Source organism: Podarcis filfolensis (assembly GCF_964270895.1).
Source record: "Podarcis filfolensis genome assembly, chromosome: Z".
Classification (NCBI taxonomy): Eukaryota; Metazoa; Chordata; class Lepidosauria; order Squamata; family Lacertidae; genus Podarcis; species Podarcis filfolensis.
Window position 1 is genome coordinate 34,138,728 of NC_139617.1, and position 17,057 is coordinate 34,155,784.

At 45.7% G+C, this 17,057-nt stretch overlaps 1 protein-coding gene across 6 annotated transcripts in view; it reads left to right on the forward strand.

The window, feature by feature from the left end:
- The window catches only part of SH3GLB2 (SH3 domain containing GRB2 like, endophilin B2), a 48,228-nt gene extending 40,088 nt beyond the window's left edge, over nt 1–8,140 (forward strand). For 3 of the 6 annotated variants that reach the window (XM_083596486.1, XM_083596488.1, XM_083596484.1), the window contains 5 exons: nt 1,185–1,274; nt 2,436–2,536; nt 4,419–4,433; nt 5,093–5,366; nt 6,651–8,140. In XM_083596486.1, the coding sequence (XP_083452612.1) occupies nt 1,185–1,274; nt 2,436–2,536; nt 4,419–4,433; nt 5,093–5,366; nt 6,651–6,758 (588 nt within the window). In that variant the 3' untranslated portion in view covers nt 6,759–8,140. The remainder of the gene's footprint in view (nt 1–1,184; nt 1,275–2,435; nt 2,537–4,418; nt 4,434–5,092; nt 5,367–6,650) is intronic. The other 3 variants (XM_083596485.1, XM_083596487.1, XM_083596489.1) reach the window with 1 other exon arrangement.
- The last annotated feature ends 8,917 nt before the right edge of the window (nt 8,141–17,057 follow it).

Here is a 17,057-nt window from a genome sequence, read left to right on the forward strand (position 1 = left end):
AAAAACGTTTTTTAAAAAATAAAATAAAACCCGCAATAAAGTAAAACCAGATTAAGGTACAAGCCAACATTCTGCATATCTGGACAGGCTTTGCCTAACCCAAAATGTTTTTAGCAGGCACCGAAAAGTGTACAGTGAAGGTGCCTGCCTGATGTCAAGAGGCAGGGAGTCCCAAATCGTAGGTGCTGCCATACTAAAAGATCAAGCTCTTGCACAAGTGAAACTGGTATTACGTGGCACCTGTAACAGCACCAGTTTCACAGATCAAAGCTATTTATTATCCACCCTTCACCCTAAGCAACCAGGGCAGGTCAAAACTATTTAAAATGCAATATTTTAAAACAAATGAACTACCTACAATCACAAGAATAGGGTGGGTCCTAAAAAAAAAATCTCAAGGGTTAAAGGTCAGGGCAAAGAGGTGCATCTTCAGCATACGACAAAAACTTTACAGGGAAAGTTCCTGATGCATCTCTGTGGGGATGGAATCCCATAACTTGGGGAAGGCACTCCCTGGGGCTGCCTCCCCAGCATTTCTGAGAGTGGCAGAACTACCAAAATCTGCTGATCTTAAATGTCCTATAGGTCTGTAAGGAAGGAGGCAGTCCCTTAGATATTTGGGGCCTGAGTCGTTCTGTGCTTCAAACAATAGCCTGATCACCTTCATCTGGGCCTGGAAACGAACCGGCAAAAAGATCAGGCTGTGTGTTCAGCTTTTTCCAGCTTGTTGACTCCTTTCCCTTGCTCCCCAAACCCTCTGTAGGAGATGGGAAACCTTCTCAGCCAGAGGGCCATATTCCCAAGTAGGCAACATTCCAAGGGCTGCATGGAAGTGGCCAATGGGGCCAGAGCCGAAAGCTGGCACAGCGAAGGAGGCAACCCTCACTTTCGTGTATTCTTTCCTCTCATCCACTTTCTAGCCATTTCAGCAAAAGTCAGAGGATTTATACACACACACCCCCATCCAGGCAAGAAAAGAAGCATTACTACAGTTCAACAACTTGTTCCAGCCAGGCAAAAGCTCTCAAGGAGTGGCTGTGAGGGGGGTTTAGATGGTGAAAGGGAGTCTAATTGGGCAAGAGTCCAAGGGCCAGATTGAGAGGTCTAGGGATCCACATTTGATTCCCAGGCTTGTGGCTCCCCATCTCTCCTCTCCGATGACACCCCACTCTCTTGCTCTGTAGGCAGAACACGAGCTCCGGATGGCCCAGACTGAGTTTGACCGGCAGGCAGAAGTGACCCGTCTCCTCCTGGAAGGGATAAGCAGCACACACGTGAGTCTCGCTGGAAAAGACATCGCGTTGCTGTTCATGCCAAGAGGCACACAACACTTCATTGTTAAAACAGTCCCATTGTTCCATGGTTAAAACAAATCCATTCACATGTACAACTTTCAAGATCTGGACAAAATGGGCAAAGGTTCTGGTCCCAGGCCTCTCACCCATTATTGCATTACAGTTCCACCTGGTTTTCAAAAATAAATATAGAGCCTATAATGTAGGTTGGTTCTAAACACCTAGCTGCCTAGCCTATATAAAACCAAACAGTTCTCCCATGTGTAGGAGAAGATGTCCCACATATCAGCACATGGGGTGGGAGTGTCCCAAAAATAGAAAAGTTATGGGGAAATGTACTTACAGAAATATATTTGATTACAAGGCAGACAGTCCCATGGCCCCAGGACTGGCATTACTTAATTTGTACAGCAACATTATGTTGCAAATTAGAAACAAAGAACTCATAACATATCTGTTAACCACTACAAGAGCAACTATTGCCAGGACACAGAAATCATTATCACGGATTAATTATTAACTATGGAGCGATGGCATAATGCAATTTGGCAAACAACATTATTGGGAAAACTTACACAAATATTAAAAGTAGCAAGAGGCCAAAAGAAACACAACTTTTTAATGCAGTCTACTGTAACTTTTATTGATTACACAAATAATGAGGCATATGGTAGAATAGTACCCATAATTTACAGCAAAGTCTGGTGTGCACAAACCCTTTTTAAAAAAGAATTCCTCCCCTCTTACAAATTCCTATAAATTATAATTGTTGTTGATGCAGAATACATTTTACTAATGGTTGCAAGTCTAAGCAATTCATGTCATTTCATATCTGTAGAAACTAATAATTTTGGCATATATACTTTGACACAACTTTGTTAATGTATTCAGAAATGTTTGAGGGTTTTATTTTTATGTAATTGTTGCATGCCATATGTTCTAACGCACACAAAGATATATCTAAACGCAACCATGTCAAACAGCTTAAAGATGAAAATGAATAAAAACTATCTTACAAAATGAAAAAGAAAACCAGATAAGCCTTGCAGCTGGATCCACCAGATGCCTCGACGGGAAGCCAGCCAGTAGAGCCCCCTCCTCAGTGCCTGGACCCCACCATTTTTCTTCTTCTTTCTTCAGGTCAATCACCTTCGCTGTCTTCATGAGTTTGCTGAAGCTCAGGCCACATACTATGCCCAGTGCTACCAGTACATGTTGGACCTGCAGAAGCAGCTGGGAAGGTAACAAGCTGTCCCAACGAGATGCGTCCATTTGGAAACTTGGGTCGCAACTGCAACCATACATTTACAGCCCTCTCATACCATTCCCCACCCCAGAAAAAGAGAATACTGCAAGCTGTAGTTTGTGAAGGGTGTTGGGAACTACAGTTCCCATGATTGCTTTTAAAGTGGAGTTAGACTTCTTTAAATGTATGGTGACCTTGGGTTTAATCCAACACAGGGCTAAGTCTCTCCTTTTGCCAGTGCAGGGATTTCTCCTTGCACAAGAGAACATTCTCCACCCCCCCACACCCTAAATCTATTCCAGAGCTCCTCCCAACCAATCAAAGGGGATTTGGGCAGGGCCTGGGGCCTATGCAGGGGGGGGGGAGAGTGGAAAGTCCCGTTGCACAAGTGGAAATAATAATAATAATAATAATAATAATAATAATAATAATAATAATAATAATTTATAATTTATAATAATTTTGTACCCCGCCCATCTAGCTGGGTTTCCCCAGCCACTCTGAGCGGCTTCCACAAAGATCAAAAATACACTAATATGTCATACATTAAAAACTTCCCTGAACAGGGCTGCCTTAAGATTTCTTCTGAATGTCAGGTAGTTGTTTATCTCTTTGACATCTGATGGGAGGGCGTTCCACAGGGCCCTCTGCCTGGTTCCCTGTAGCTTTGCTTCTTGCAATGAGGGAACTGCCAGAAGGCCCTCGGCACTGGACCTCAGCGTCCGGGCAGAACATTGGGGGTGGAGACGCTCCTTCAGGTATACTGGGCCGAGGCCGTTTAGGGCTTTAAAGGTCAACACCAGCACTTTGAATTGTGCTCGGAAACGTACTGGGAGCCAGTGTAGGTCTTTCAAGACTGGTGTTATGTGGTCTCAGCGGCCGCCCCCAGTCACCAGTCTAGCTGCCGCATTCTGGATTAGTTGTAGTTTCCGAGTCACCTTCAAAGGTAGCCCCACGTAGAGCGCATTGCAGTAGTCCAAGCGGGAGATAACCAGAGCATGCACCACTCTGGCGAGACAGTCCGCAGGCAGGTAGGGTCTCAGCCTGTGTACCAGATGGAGCTGATGGGACAGGGCAGTTGAGCACCATCCATTGTTCTTAGCTCCATGACTCTTAACTGTTCCACCCTCCTCCTTTTTAATATATGGGGGTGGGTTTGGCTTTACCTACTGCAGGGGTCTGCTAGCCACTGTCCTGCCTGCCCCCAGCTCAGTCTTGTGGTTTGTTTTCCTCCATGAACAAGGACCTGCCGCCCATTCACATTATATCACGTTTCCTTTTCATTTGGGGCTTAATGCAATGTGCAGACCAAACTAGTGTGCAGGGATTTGGATGCATGAAATAAGTATTTACGACAAGCCTCATTGGAGCACCCTCTGTTGCTCAGGTGGCTGTGAGACATAGGCAGCAGAACTCAGGCCAGGGGCCTAAATATGGCCCTCGAGGCCTCATGTCTGGTCCTTGGGTCTCTCTGCAAGCCACACCCCTAACTAGCACTCTGCACCCCCTTGAGTGTTTTTACCTGTCTGGGATGCGTCCTTGAACTCTGATACCTGTTGGCTGCCTGGATGGAGGACAGAGAAGGGTATGCACATGCCACCAAATTTTTCATGGCTGAATTATTATTTTACATGAATAAATTTACCCTACTGCACAGAGGCAAGAGTCACACCCACAGCTCATCCTCCTCCAGGCCTCTGGCCCTGTTCACTTCCGGCATGCAACCCTCAAAGGTTTGCCCCAAAGAGAAACCTGCCTTGGGCTGGGAAAGCTTCCCTGATTTTGCTCTCTGGGGTTAGTCCAGCAAGTTTTGTTGATGCAGGAGGGCTGTTCATGGGCTGTCTTCTTCTGTCTCTGTTTTCTTCCCATGCTTTCAGTTCCAGAGGAGAAATGTAAGTAAAAGACCAAAGACATTCTGGGTAATAGAGAGCTAGGGCAGGGCAGATGAAGGGGGAAGAGCCCTTGGCAAAGAGTCTTCACTGTGTTGCCTTTTGCATTCATGGCACACTGCTTAGCTCCACTAGAGAAGGCTTCTTTTCTGTGATCCCTGCTTTTACAAAAGTGACCTCTTAGGGGGACACTGGGCTGTCCCCCCACGCAACTCCCAAGAGTTTTCCTTAACTATGGATAAAGGTTTCCTGTTGAGTTTATGAGTGTGGGCATCTTTTCTCTTAACATGTGCATTTTAAATCTTTTGTTTGTAATTTAATAAATTAATGGCACTTCCACCGTGGCCTTTCTCCCCGAGGAGTCTAGGGCCTCAAACAACAAGTGATAAAAAGCATATTGGAAACCAATTCCGATAAAGACACAAACTGGGATAGACCTCAGCTTTAAAAAGGACCGTTGGAAGTTGAAGCTCTTCTGCAGTTGTCAAAAAGATGACAGATGTGTCACTTTTCTGCTAGCCTTTTATTCTATCCTGCTTTGCATGGGAGAAACGCCTGACCAGCCTGTTTATAAATGAAGTAGAGGTACCCGTAGTGTAATGGGCTCAGGCCCGATCACCCCAGTCTCTTACTCTCCCTTTTCTTTCCTCTGCCTTGCAAAGGCTTCCTGGAACTTTTGTGGGCAACGCAGAGTCCACCTCACCTCCGCCAGCCACTGCCTCACCCACCACCATTGCTGCAGGTGCTGCCACAGGCCCAGCTGTACCCATCATTCCAGTGGTGCCCACTGTCATTGGAGCACCCAACTCTGCCCCTGCTGTTGAAGCCCTGAACCCCAGTGATGTGAAGCCCCCTGCCAGCGGGACACGGAAGGCCCGGGTCCTCTATGACTATGAAGCCTCAGACAGCACTGAGCTGTCTCTGCTCTCAGATGAGGTTGGTGGTTCTCTCTCTTCTGCCAAGTGATGCTACAGACAAAATGTGGTTTAGGGGCAAGGCTGTTGTGTTGTGTTGTGTTGTGTTGTGTTGTGTTGTTTATTTATTTAATAAAAATTATACACCACTTGATTGTAAAGAGAAGAGGGGAAAGAACCCCCGTTTACTAAAAAAGATAAAAGCAATAAAACTGCCCTTAACAATTTTAACTTTTGAAGTTAAAATAACAATAGAGTAAAAACGGATGGAAACTCACATTAGCTTTCTAAGCATCTGGGTGGGCATGTCTAAATAAAAACCTTTCTAGCAGGCACCGAAAAGGGTGTGGCGAAGGCACCTGGCTGGTGTCAAAAGGCAGGGAGTTCCAAAGTATATGTGCTGCCACACTAAGAGATCAAGTTCTTACAAATGCAGAGTGGATATTTTGTGGCGCCTTTGGTAATGCCACTTCTGCCGTTTGAAGTGGTCAAATGGGCACATGTAGGGTAGGTGATCTTGTAAACTGGTCCCAAGTTGTTAAGGGCTTTTTATATGCTCACAGTAACACCTTGAACTTGACCCTGTAGCAAATGGGCAACCAGGGCAGATCTGAGCGCAGGTGTGATATCCTGACAAGGCCTCACTCCTGCTAGCTAACACTCTGCAGCACCAACTGCAGTGTTGCTGGAAACCACAGGATGGGAGGGTACTCTTGTGCTTGAATCCTGCTTGTGGGATTCCCACAATGGGCAACTGGTTGGCCACCGCGAGAACAAGATGCTAGACTTGATGGTCCATTGGCCTGACCCAGCAGGCTGTTCTCATATTCTCAAGTATGTAATTAGCCATTTCCTGCATTTCGTTTCCCTTTGATCTCACTTCTTATAACCCCCTGCCCAGGCAACCATATACAGTGGTACCTCGGGTTACATACGCTTCAGGTTACATACACTTCAGCTTACAGACTCTGCTAACCCAGAAATATTACCTTGGGTTAAGAACTGTGCTTCAGGATGAGAACAGAAATCGTGCTCCTGCGACGCGGCAGAGCAGGAGGCCCCATTAGCTAAAGTGGTGCTTCAGGTTAAGAACAGTTTCAGGTTAAGAACGGACCTCCAGAACAAATTAAGTACTTAACCCGAGGTACCACTGTATATTTTACATATTTTAGAAAGAGATCTGTAACTCCGGATAACACTTTGTGAACTATAGTCCACAAAAACTTATGCCGCAATATTTTTTGTCAAAAGACTTTTGCCTTTTTAATGGTTTGCATCTAACATATTGCCTACAACTCTCTGTTAGATGATCACTGTGTACAGCCTCCCAGGGATGGACCCAGACTGGCTCATAGGAGAGAGGGGCAATCAAAAGGGCAAAGTCCCTGTTACCTACTTGGAACTTCTCAGTTAAGCACACCTGCCGAGGATCCTCCAAGCAAGTCACACACCTTTCCCGTGACCTGCCATCGTTTTTCAGAGGCTGCTGACTACGTAATTCCATCTAAGGCCATTTGCTCTCTTCTGGGTCAGATTTCCCCCCCTCACTCTGTGTTTGGATTAAGGCACAGAGACGACCAATGAGCTTTCCAAGGCTTTTAAGATTGACTCTGTCAACCATTCCCACAACTGGCTTCTAGAGTTGGTGGGACCCAACTTGGATTCCCTCTCTGGTCCAATAAGCCCTTTTGAGGATGGCTGACAGGTGAAATGAGGACTAGCCCCTTGCTTTTTTCCTCCTCCTTCTTGTTTCTGCTGCAATTATTTGGGTCAAACCAAATGGAATTAATGGAAGTCACCTGTAATAGGCTGTTCCCGCCTATTTGTTTTTGACCCACCCACAACCTACCCACCCTGGTCCTGCTTTTAACTATTCTATGTATTCTGCTGGAGTCAGTTGTAGGGAGAGCTGGGCATCTGTGGCCGCAAAAATCTGGTTTATTTTCAGATTTAAGCCAAGCCTTTTGAGTCCCCTTGCAAAGAAGAATGTTTTAAATGAACTATGAGTCAACCAGAGGATGAAGGGGGGGGTAAAGAGATGTAAATGTCAGCAACCCAACTGAATATGTAGCACCTCCTGGAAGGCAAATTCCTCACTTTCTCCCATTATTCTTGACTCCTGCCAACAATTGCTGTGGCAATGAAAGGAAGATGAAAAACACTGAAAAATTAATGGGTTATAGTTGTCTTGGCCTGGTTTAGCTGCTTAAAATACTTGCTATGATTTTATGTGGGGATGATTTGTTTGTGTGTGTGTGTGTTATTTCTGAGTTTACATTTCCCGCCCCAAAATAACATTCCACCTTTCAAAAAGCTACCTTTATCCTCTCCCCCTCCTCCCTGTTGAAACTGGCAAGGCTCATAACCAGAGTTCACTGCTCAATTTCTTGACATGCCCTTCGATTCTGCCCCACATTGGTTCAGCTTGCATATCCCCAGCCATGAGGGCAGGAGACTCTTGGAGTAATACGAGATGCATTCTGAAACAGCCCATCCTTACCTATGGGTCTCCTCCAGTTCTCACCTGGCCCAGGCATCAAGTAAGCCATAAATCCTTTGCTGGAGACAAGAACCTGTCCGAGGGGGGGGGGGAGGGTACTTTCTTTTGTAGGACAGGTCTTAGTGCAGATTAAACCTTCCATCCTGCTGCTCCTGGGCTGACACAACCTGGCTGGCTTATTTTGTGTTTTGAACTTTTATTTTTTCATCTTGAGCCTTTTGTGGATTATCCTGATGTAACAGATTTCAGAGCACTTCCATATGGTTGACTTTTGCCAATAAAACACCTAGCCTGCACTCCTCCTCTGTCTTGGCTCTCTTTGGGGCAGTGTGTGTGTGTGTGTGTGTACGCGCGCCATTCCCCAATACCCAAATTCCACAGAAGGTAATGTTTTCAAGCCTAGAGCTTACAGATTCGTAAGACATGGTTCCCGCCTCTTCAAGGAGGAACACAGAATTTTGACAGGTGGAAAAGCTCTGCCTTTCAACATGGTGTCTTAATTGGAAGATTCAGGACAGATAAAGGAAGTACCGTATTTTTCGCTCTATTGGAAGCAGTTTTTCCCCTCCAAAAATTGAGGGGTAATGTGTGTGCGTCCAATGGAGCGAATGCAGGCTTGTGCCATAGCTGCGCGCAACCCCTCTGGCAGGGAGAGGCTGCACGGGGCTATGGCTTCTTTAGCTCCATGCACCCTCTCCCGGCAGGGAGAGATTGCGCGGGGCTAAAGAGGAAGCCAAAGCAGCGAGCGGGATCCATCCCGCTGGCTGCCTTGGCTTGTGACATAGCCGCGCGCAACCCCTCCGGCAGGGAGAGGTTGTGCGCAGCCTGTACGCTGCTCTTTGGGGCTGGGGGGGGAGATTTTTTTTATTGATTTCCCCGTCTAAAAACTAGGTGCGCCCTATGGTCCGGTGCGCCCTATGGTGCGAAAAATACGGTACTTCTTCACACAGTGTGTAGTTAGACCATGGAACTCACTCCCACAGGATGTAGTGATGGCCACCAACTTGGATAGCTCCAAGTGAAAAGATAGGCCTTTACTGAAATATGAATGTCCATAGTGGCTGCCAAAGCAATGTTTCGTATACACTTCCATATTACACACGTGATTTTCACTCACCAAAGGAGCACAGCACTCTTAGCAGTTGCACCCAGTGTCATCATCCTGAACCAATCAAAATCATTTAGCTCTTCAGATCAGCCTTCATTGTACTATCATGTAATAACATCATTTTTCACTGTATATTATTCAAGTATTAAGATTTTATTAAACTCTTAATAAAGTCTTTAAACTTAAATAATTTAATAAAGGCAAGACTGTAATTAGCAAAACCAATACACTGTGTTCAGAAACCCAACTGTTGCCTTTATTTAAAGGTGAAGAAACTGGTGAAAGGGTCTGAAGGTACAGTCATATCTCATGTTACATCCGGTTCATGTTACGTTCTTTCAGGATACGTCCCGCAGCGACCTGGAAGTACCGGAAATGACGTCATGCGCATGCACAGAAGCACTGCCAAATTGCCAAAGAGCTATTCACAGATTTAGCCGCCTGTGTTGCCAGTCACCAGGGTTCAGGACTGTCCTGTTCTGGGAAGCTTGGGATCTTGTCCATTTCCCTTGCTTGGGTGAGCAGCATCAGCTTAAAGCTTTCTTCTGTAGTGAGCCCTGCAGCAAAGTCTTCATTCAGAATATCAAGAGATCTGTTTCCCTTGTTCTTTCATCCAGTTTGTCAGCTTCTGGCCAAAGGGTCAGTTTCCTCCTGATGCAGCTCTGCAATCAAATCCTCTTATTTGGTGGGATTTGCCATCCAGGGCATGTGGCCTCTGTGGAACCAGGAGGATCTTTCCTTCGCCTGTAATAGGATATATTGGTTGCCAATCACACCTAGTAGGGCTCTTTTCGTCAGGCTGCAAGGGCCAATGGGACAGCTTGTCTCTGGAAAAGAGAAAAGAAAACTAACAGCAACATTTGATCAGCTCTATGTGCAAAATCTTAGAAACTTTTCTTTACGTTCAGGGCACTGGCATCCTGATGGTTGTAGAGAAAACATTTAAACCCACAACTCTAATTAATTTGCAATTACCAACAAAACCATGAGATCATATACATTCACTTAACCAAATGTGTTTACTTTATGATAATGTGTTTACTTTATGATAAACACTATTATCAAGATTAAGCAGACTGTATAACAATATTTCGACGCGGGTGGCACTGTGGTCTAAACCACAGATCCTAGGGCTTGCTGATCAGAAGGTCGGGGGTTCGAATCCCTGCGACGGGGTGAGCTCCCGTTGCTGAGTCCCAGCTCCTGCCAATCTAGCAGTTCAAAAGCACCTCAAAGTGCAAGTAGATAAATAGGTACCGCTCTGGTGGGAAGGTAAATGGCGTTTCCGTGCGCTGCTCTGGTTCGCCAGAAGCGGCTTAGTCATGCTGACCACATGACCCGGAAGCTGTACGCCGGCTCCCTTGGCCTATAGAGCGAGATGAGTGCTGCAACCCCAGAGTCGGTCACGACTGGACCTAATGGTCATGGGTCCCTTTTCCTTTACCTATAACAATATTTCAATATTTCCCCCTTCTCATGTTCATAAAGCAACAAGCAGCTTGATCTATGAGCATAAAGGGGGGAAAATACTGAAATATTGTTACTCAGCTTTTTCTTTATTCTTTCCTTTTTGGAAGAGCAAACTGGAATCACTGAAGAACTTTTTAGAAGGTATAAAAGAAAATTCACGCAACAACCAGGAATAGTGAGAAAACCAAGAGCAGCAGCATGTTCAGGTTTCCTAAAGCAAAAGGATAGTATCAATTTTTCTTTTACAATATGGAAAAAAAGGCATCAGTGAGGAACCAATAATAAGCATAGAAAAATTCACAGAAATAAGAAAATTCATTATAAGATGGTCTTTAAAAACCATCTTTAGATGCGGCCACGATGGCCAACTATCGCCCAGTCTCAAATCTTCCATTCTTCCATTCTTGGGCAAGGTGATTGAGCGGGCGGTTGCCAAACAACTCCAGGCACGTCTGGAAGAAGCGGACCATTTGGATCCCTTCCAGTCGGGATTCAGGCCTCATCATGGGACTGAAACTGCCCTGGTCGCACTGGTTGATGATCTCCGGCGGGCTAGGGACAAAGGTGAGAGCTGTTTCCTAGTTCTGCTGGATCTCTCAGCGGTGTTTGATACCATCGACCATAATATCCTTCTGGACCGTCTTGAGGGGCTGGGAGCTGGGGGCACTGTCATACAGTGGTTCCGTTCCTTCCTCCTGGGCCGTGTTCAGAAAGTGGTGGTGGGGGATGAGTGTTCAGACCCCTGGGCTCTCACTTGTGGGGTGCCTCAGGGTTCTGTCCTCTCCCCCATGCTTTTCAACATTTACATGCAGCCGCTGGGAGAGATCATCACGAGGTTTGGGCTGGGTGTTCATCAGTATGCGGATGATACCCAGCTCTACCTCTCTTTTAAATCAGAACCAGTGAGGGCGGTGAAGGTCCTGTGTGAGTGTCTGGAGGCGGTTGGAGGATGGATGGCGGCTAACAGATTGAGGTTGAATCCTGACAAGACAGAAGTACTGTTTTTGGGGGACAGGAGGCGGGCAGGTGTGGAGGATTCCCTGGTCCTGAATGGGGTAACTGTGCCCCTGAAGGACCAGGTGCGCAGCCTGGGAGTCATTTTGGACTCACAGCTGTCCATGGAGGCACAGGTCAAATCTGTGTCCAGGGCAGCTGTTTACCAGCTCCATCTGGTACGTAGGCTGAGACCCTATCTGCCTGCGGACTGTCTCGCCAGAGTGGTGCATGCTCTGGTTATCTCCCGCTTGGACTACTGCAATGCACTCTACGTGGGGCTACCTTTGAAGGTGACTCGGAAACTACAACTAATCCAGAATGCGGCAGCTAGACTGGTGACTGGGGGCGGCCGCCGAGACCATATAACACCGGTCTTGAAAGACCTACATTGGCTCCCAGTACGTTTCCGAGCACAATTCAAAGTGTTGGTGCTGACCTTTAAAGCCCTAAACGGCCTCGGTCCAGTATACCTGAAGGAGCGTCTCCACCCCCATCATTCTGCCCGGACGCTGAGGTCCAGCGCCGAGGGCCTTCTGGCGGTTCCCTCATTGAGAGAAGCAAAGCTACAGGGAACCAGACAGAGGGCCTTCTCGGTAGTGGCGCCCGCCCTGTGGAACGCCCTTCCAGCAGATGTCAAAGCGAGAAACAACTACCTGACATTCAGAAGACATCTTAAGGCAGCCCTGTTCAGGGAAATTTTTAACGTGTGATATTTTACTGTATTTTTGGTTTCTATGGAAGCCGCCCAGAGTGGCTGGGGAGGCCCAGCCAGATGGGCGGGGTATAAATAATAAATTATTATTATTATTATTATTATTATTATTATTATTATTATTATTATGGCACACAGAATGGTACAGTATTACAGGATATAAACAAGGATAAACAATTCTCCAGCCAGGGTATAGGCACAGACTGGAGCAATTTGCTCACCAAATTGGACCCCTTTCAATACCTGAAAGGAAATAAACTTCAAAATAATTCATAATCAGATACCACAACATGTCCATTATAAATTAATGCCTGGTTATCTTATTTTACACAAGCCATCAGGATACAGAATCAAATCAGGGTTAAAGAAAGGACAGTCATTAGGACCAGGATGAGGAGTGGCAGTGAATTCTGGAAGGAAACTTACCTGTACTAAGGGCAGCCCCTTTTTTATTATTATTAATAAATAAGCAATTAATATACAAATCAAAGAGATGCAGGTGGTGCTGTGGATTAAACCGCAGAGCCTAGGACTTGCCAATCAGAAGGTCGGAGGTTCGAATCCCCATGACGGGGTGAGCTCCCGTTGCTCGGTCCCAGCTCCTGCCAACCTAGCAGTTCAAAAGCACGTCAAAGTGCAAGTAGATAAATAGGTACCGCTCCAGCGGGAAGGTAAACGGCGTTTCCGTGCGCTGCTCTGGTTCGCCAGAAGCGGCTTAGTCATGCTGGCCACATGACCCGGAAGCTGTATGCCGGCTCCCTTGGCCTATAGAGCGAGATGAGTGCCGCAACCCCAGAGTCGGTCATGACTGGACCTAATGGTCATGGGTCCCTTTACCTTTATACAAATCAAATCAGGGTGAGGGAAAAGAAAGAAGGAAAAGAATATTCACTAAAGTCTCATGGAGTTCACTTTCACGGGGGACTGCAAGAATTATCAGAAGGCAGGGTTATTATTTTGTTGTTTTAACTATTTACTTGTTTTTACCTTGTACAGTCGTACCTTGGAAGCCGAACAGAATCCGTTCTGGAAGTCCGTTCAACTTCCAGAAACATTCAAAAGCCAAGGCGCGGCTTACAATTGGCTGCAGGAGCTTCCTGCACACAATCAGAAGCCGCAGAAGCCCCGCCAGACATTTGGCTTCCAAAGAAGCAATGTTTGCGGCATTTGGGAGCCAAAACGTTCGACTCGCAAGGTGTTTGGATTCCAAGGTACAACTGTATTGTATCCTGTGAATCTCCCTGAGATCTTGTGATGAATGGCTGTACATAAACCTAATAGAGAAACCTAAAAGAATGTTTATTGAGTCTGGTTCTTGTGGAATAAACCTGCACTGCATAAGAAACAGCAAGGTTTAAAAAGCTGTGCTAAAGAGTTAACAAAATATATTGATACATCAGAAATGATGAAGCTTTCATTCATGATCTTCTAATAAGAAAACCCAAATGGAAAACATTTTTGAGGACTAGGTATTTTTCTTTAAAAATCATGTTAAAATGTGGGGGTCATCTTATACATGGGTAGTGTATAGGGTGAACATTTGATTGGTTGCTGCCACGGCTGTCAGCAGCTATTGTGCATGTTATTTGTTGCTGCGTCAATAATGGGTGTTGTTGATTGGCCGGCGCTGTGGCAATTGGGCAGGCGATTGGCAGCTTGCGTGCGGGTGAGCGATTTTCGGCATTCCTGAAATTTCAGTCCCCCAAAAAGGGGGCATCTTATAGATGGAAAAGTACGGTAACTCTTTGTGGGATTCTGCACAAGCTTAAGGCTTAGCTCCGTTCTCTCCCTGAGTGGTTGGCCAATATGATGTACACAAGGAAGGCATGTAAAGCCCTGGGAATTACACCAAACTTTGCAAGTAGCTCTCCTGAACCTCAGAGAAGTCAAAGTAAAATCACAGTTTTTCCGTCAGGAGAATGAAAAAGAGTTGAGCAAGCTGATATAAGATGAAGTATCTCCTATATTTCTTGCTTTGGACTGGTCAATAAATCTTACATCGGCATGCAAGAACCTAGCAATAAAAGCCCTTCAATAAATTTGGCCCTAGAACTGGCCTTGGCAGAGGATGTAAACAAGGCCAATTTGAGAAATAAATTGGGGCAAACCGATGAGCTTATACAGAGGCAGTATTTTGAGCTCCGTAAAAGCCATTTCCCAACAAGCAGCCATCTGTAAAGGCACACAAACAGAGGAGAGAGACACAACTCCAGGATCAGCTTCATATGGTTTGCTCAGAATTAACCCTCATCAAAAACTTCCTTATGATCAGCAATGGGCTGCTTACAACATTAGCGGAAAATTTTAGATTTCAAGAGAGAGCTTTAGAGTCAAATGATATTGATAGGACATCTAGTTAAACCCAGCCAGTAATCACTGAAATGACAAATGCAAAAGAAGTCACCAAAAGGCAGTGTAAGAAAAAAATCTAAAGTGTTGAAGAAAAGTAAAAATATTAAAAACTTTAAGAAGCAGAAGTAAACTCATTGTGCAAGCAAAAATCAATCACAGAAGCTTTACAAGGTGATACCAACAGATTCCACTATTGACACAAATAAGCCTGCATCAAAAGCCCATAGGAAAAAAGGAAAAAGACACCAGCGAATGTTGCTAAATCACAGCAAATGCTAGAGAAGGAAATTGAGAGGAAAATTAAGGAACTGAGGATGGGGTGTAGATATTGGATAAACAACAGTAACTGGGCATACTTTATACTCTTCTAATTGCTTCTTGAATTTTATTTACTAGTCATGACACTAATTTTTGATTTGGAAATTTGAGAGGGATCAAACGTTGAACCCTATTTTCCATAAATTCACAACACAGAACAAGACAAAAACTTACAACAAAACAAACCACAGATAAAATATGTGTTACAAAACAAGAGATCCGTCTGTCCAAGACTTGTTTAAACAACAGCTACAATTCCAAACGCTCACTTCAATCAACTTTTACACAAGGTTGATTCCTTGCAGTTTACTTCCATTCAAACAATGCTTAAAGCAGTATCACAAACGAAAATTCACTGCAATGGATTCATAAATAGGAAACTCATCCAAATCAAAGGATGCTGCCCTGCAATTTATACCATTGCAATGGGCTCAGGGGTAGCAGAAACATTCAACACCTGGGAACTACTAGTTCAGGCAGGAGCGTAGGAAGGAGGGGCAATCCGCCCTGGGTGACATTAAGCGCACCGCCGGCCTGCAACTCCCAAGCCTACCCTGAGCCGTCGGGATAAGGGGAGGAGCTGTGTCGCTTTGCCAGTGGCACCCCTCCTTCCCCCTTCATATAATAATAATAATAAAATAATAATAATAATAATAATAATCTATTATTTATACCCCACCCATCTGGCTGAGTTTCCCCAGCCACTCTGGGAGGCTCCCAATCAAGTGTTAAAAACAGTACAGCATTAAATATTAAAAACTTCCCTGAAGTTTATATTGACAGCTTGGGGGAGACTTGGGAGTTGCGGGCAGGCGGTGCACCTAATGCCCACCACGGGCAGCTCGCTCTGCCCCCGTGGGTGGCACGCTCCGCCCCCGGCTGCAGGGAGCGCGTGCTGTTCTGTGCACCCAAGCAGCTATTCCGTGCCTGGGAGGGCACCCTCCGCGCCACGCCTCTCTCGGGAGTGCGCCCGCCCCGAGTAGCGCTGGCATATGCTCCGCCTCTGAGTTCACGGTGCCCTGAGCAAACCAGTTTCAGAAAACAGTGCTGGGAAGAGTCCTTTTTAGACATCATAGTAAACAGAGCTTACTGAACTCCTGTAAGCCAGGTTCTTTTTAGACTTGGGGAGGTGTACTAGGGCCCCAATCACACTTAAGAAAGGTTTGTGTAGGGCATCCTTTCTGTGGTATCTCTGCTGACAGCATCAGGGAACCATGTCACAAGGAAAGTTTACCAATCACAATAGGGTCATTGGGGGGGGAGGGATGGAGAAAGGAAAGAGACTGCTGATCTCAAGGGACATGCAGAAACTTAAGCTACCAGTCACGCTGCAGGTTCACATAGACAACCAGGATTTTTGGTTGCAATCACCCAGCAAAACCAGCAAAACCCAGAAAAATACCAATACAGTGGTACCTTGGGTTACAGATGCTTCAGGTTACAGACGCTTCAGGTTACAGACTCCGCTAACCTGGAAGTAGTACCTCAGGTTAAGAACTTTGCTTCAGGATGAGAACAGAAATCGTGTGGCGGTGGTGCGGCAGCAGAAGGAGGCCCCATTAGCTAAAGTGGTACCTCAGGTTAAGAACAGTTTCAGGTTAAGAACGGACCTCCAGAACGAATTAAGTTCTTAACCCGAGGTACCACTGTATAACCAGAAACAACAAAACCAGCAAATCAGCCCCAAAGGTACCGTATTTTTTGTTCTATAAGACTCATTTTTTCCCTCCTAAAAAGTAAGGGGGAATGTGTGTGCGTCTTATGGTGCAAATGCGGGCTGCGCAGCTATCCCAGAAGCCAGAACAGCAAGAGGGATCGCTGCTTTCGCTGAGCAGCGATCCCTCTTGCTGTTCTGGCTTCTGGGATTCAGAATATTTTTTTCTTGTTTTCCTTCTCCAAAAGTCTGGTGTGTCTTATAGAGCGAAAAATACGGTCATTTATAAATAAATTAAAAAGGATTTTCACTTAATGCCTGCGTCAAATAACATAGGGATTAATACTCTTACCGCCACGTGAGCTTCAGAGAAGTTAGTGCTGAAAGGAGGGGCAGGGCAGGCAAAGAGTGGGATTTTTTTAAATGTTGGATCTCCTGAGGCACTTCTGCCCATCCCAGTCTCTTCACCTCAGTCTGGTTCCCAAAACTCTGTGGTGTTCTAGTCAATCCCTATCCCAATGACCAAACTATTGGAGAAATTTAAAAGGGGTTCCTAGACTGCAAGGTATCCCTCGCAGAAACCCGAAAGACAAGGATGCTGGC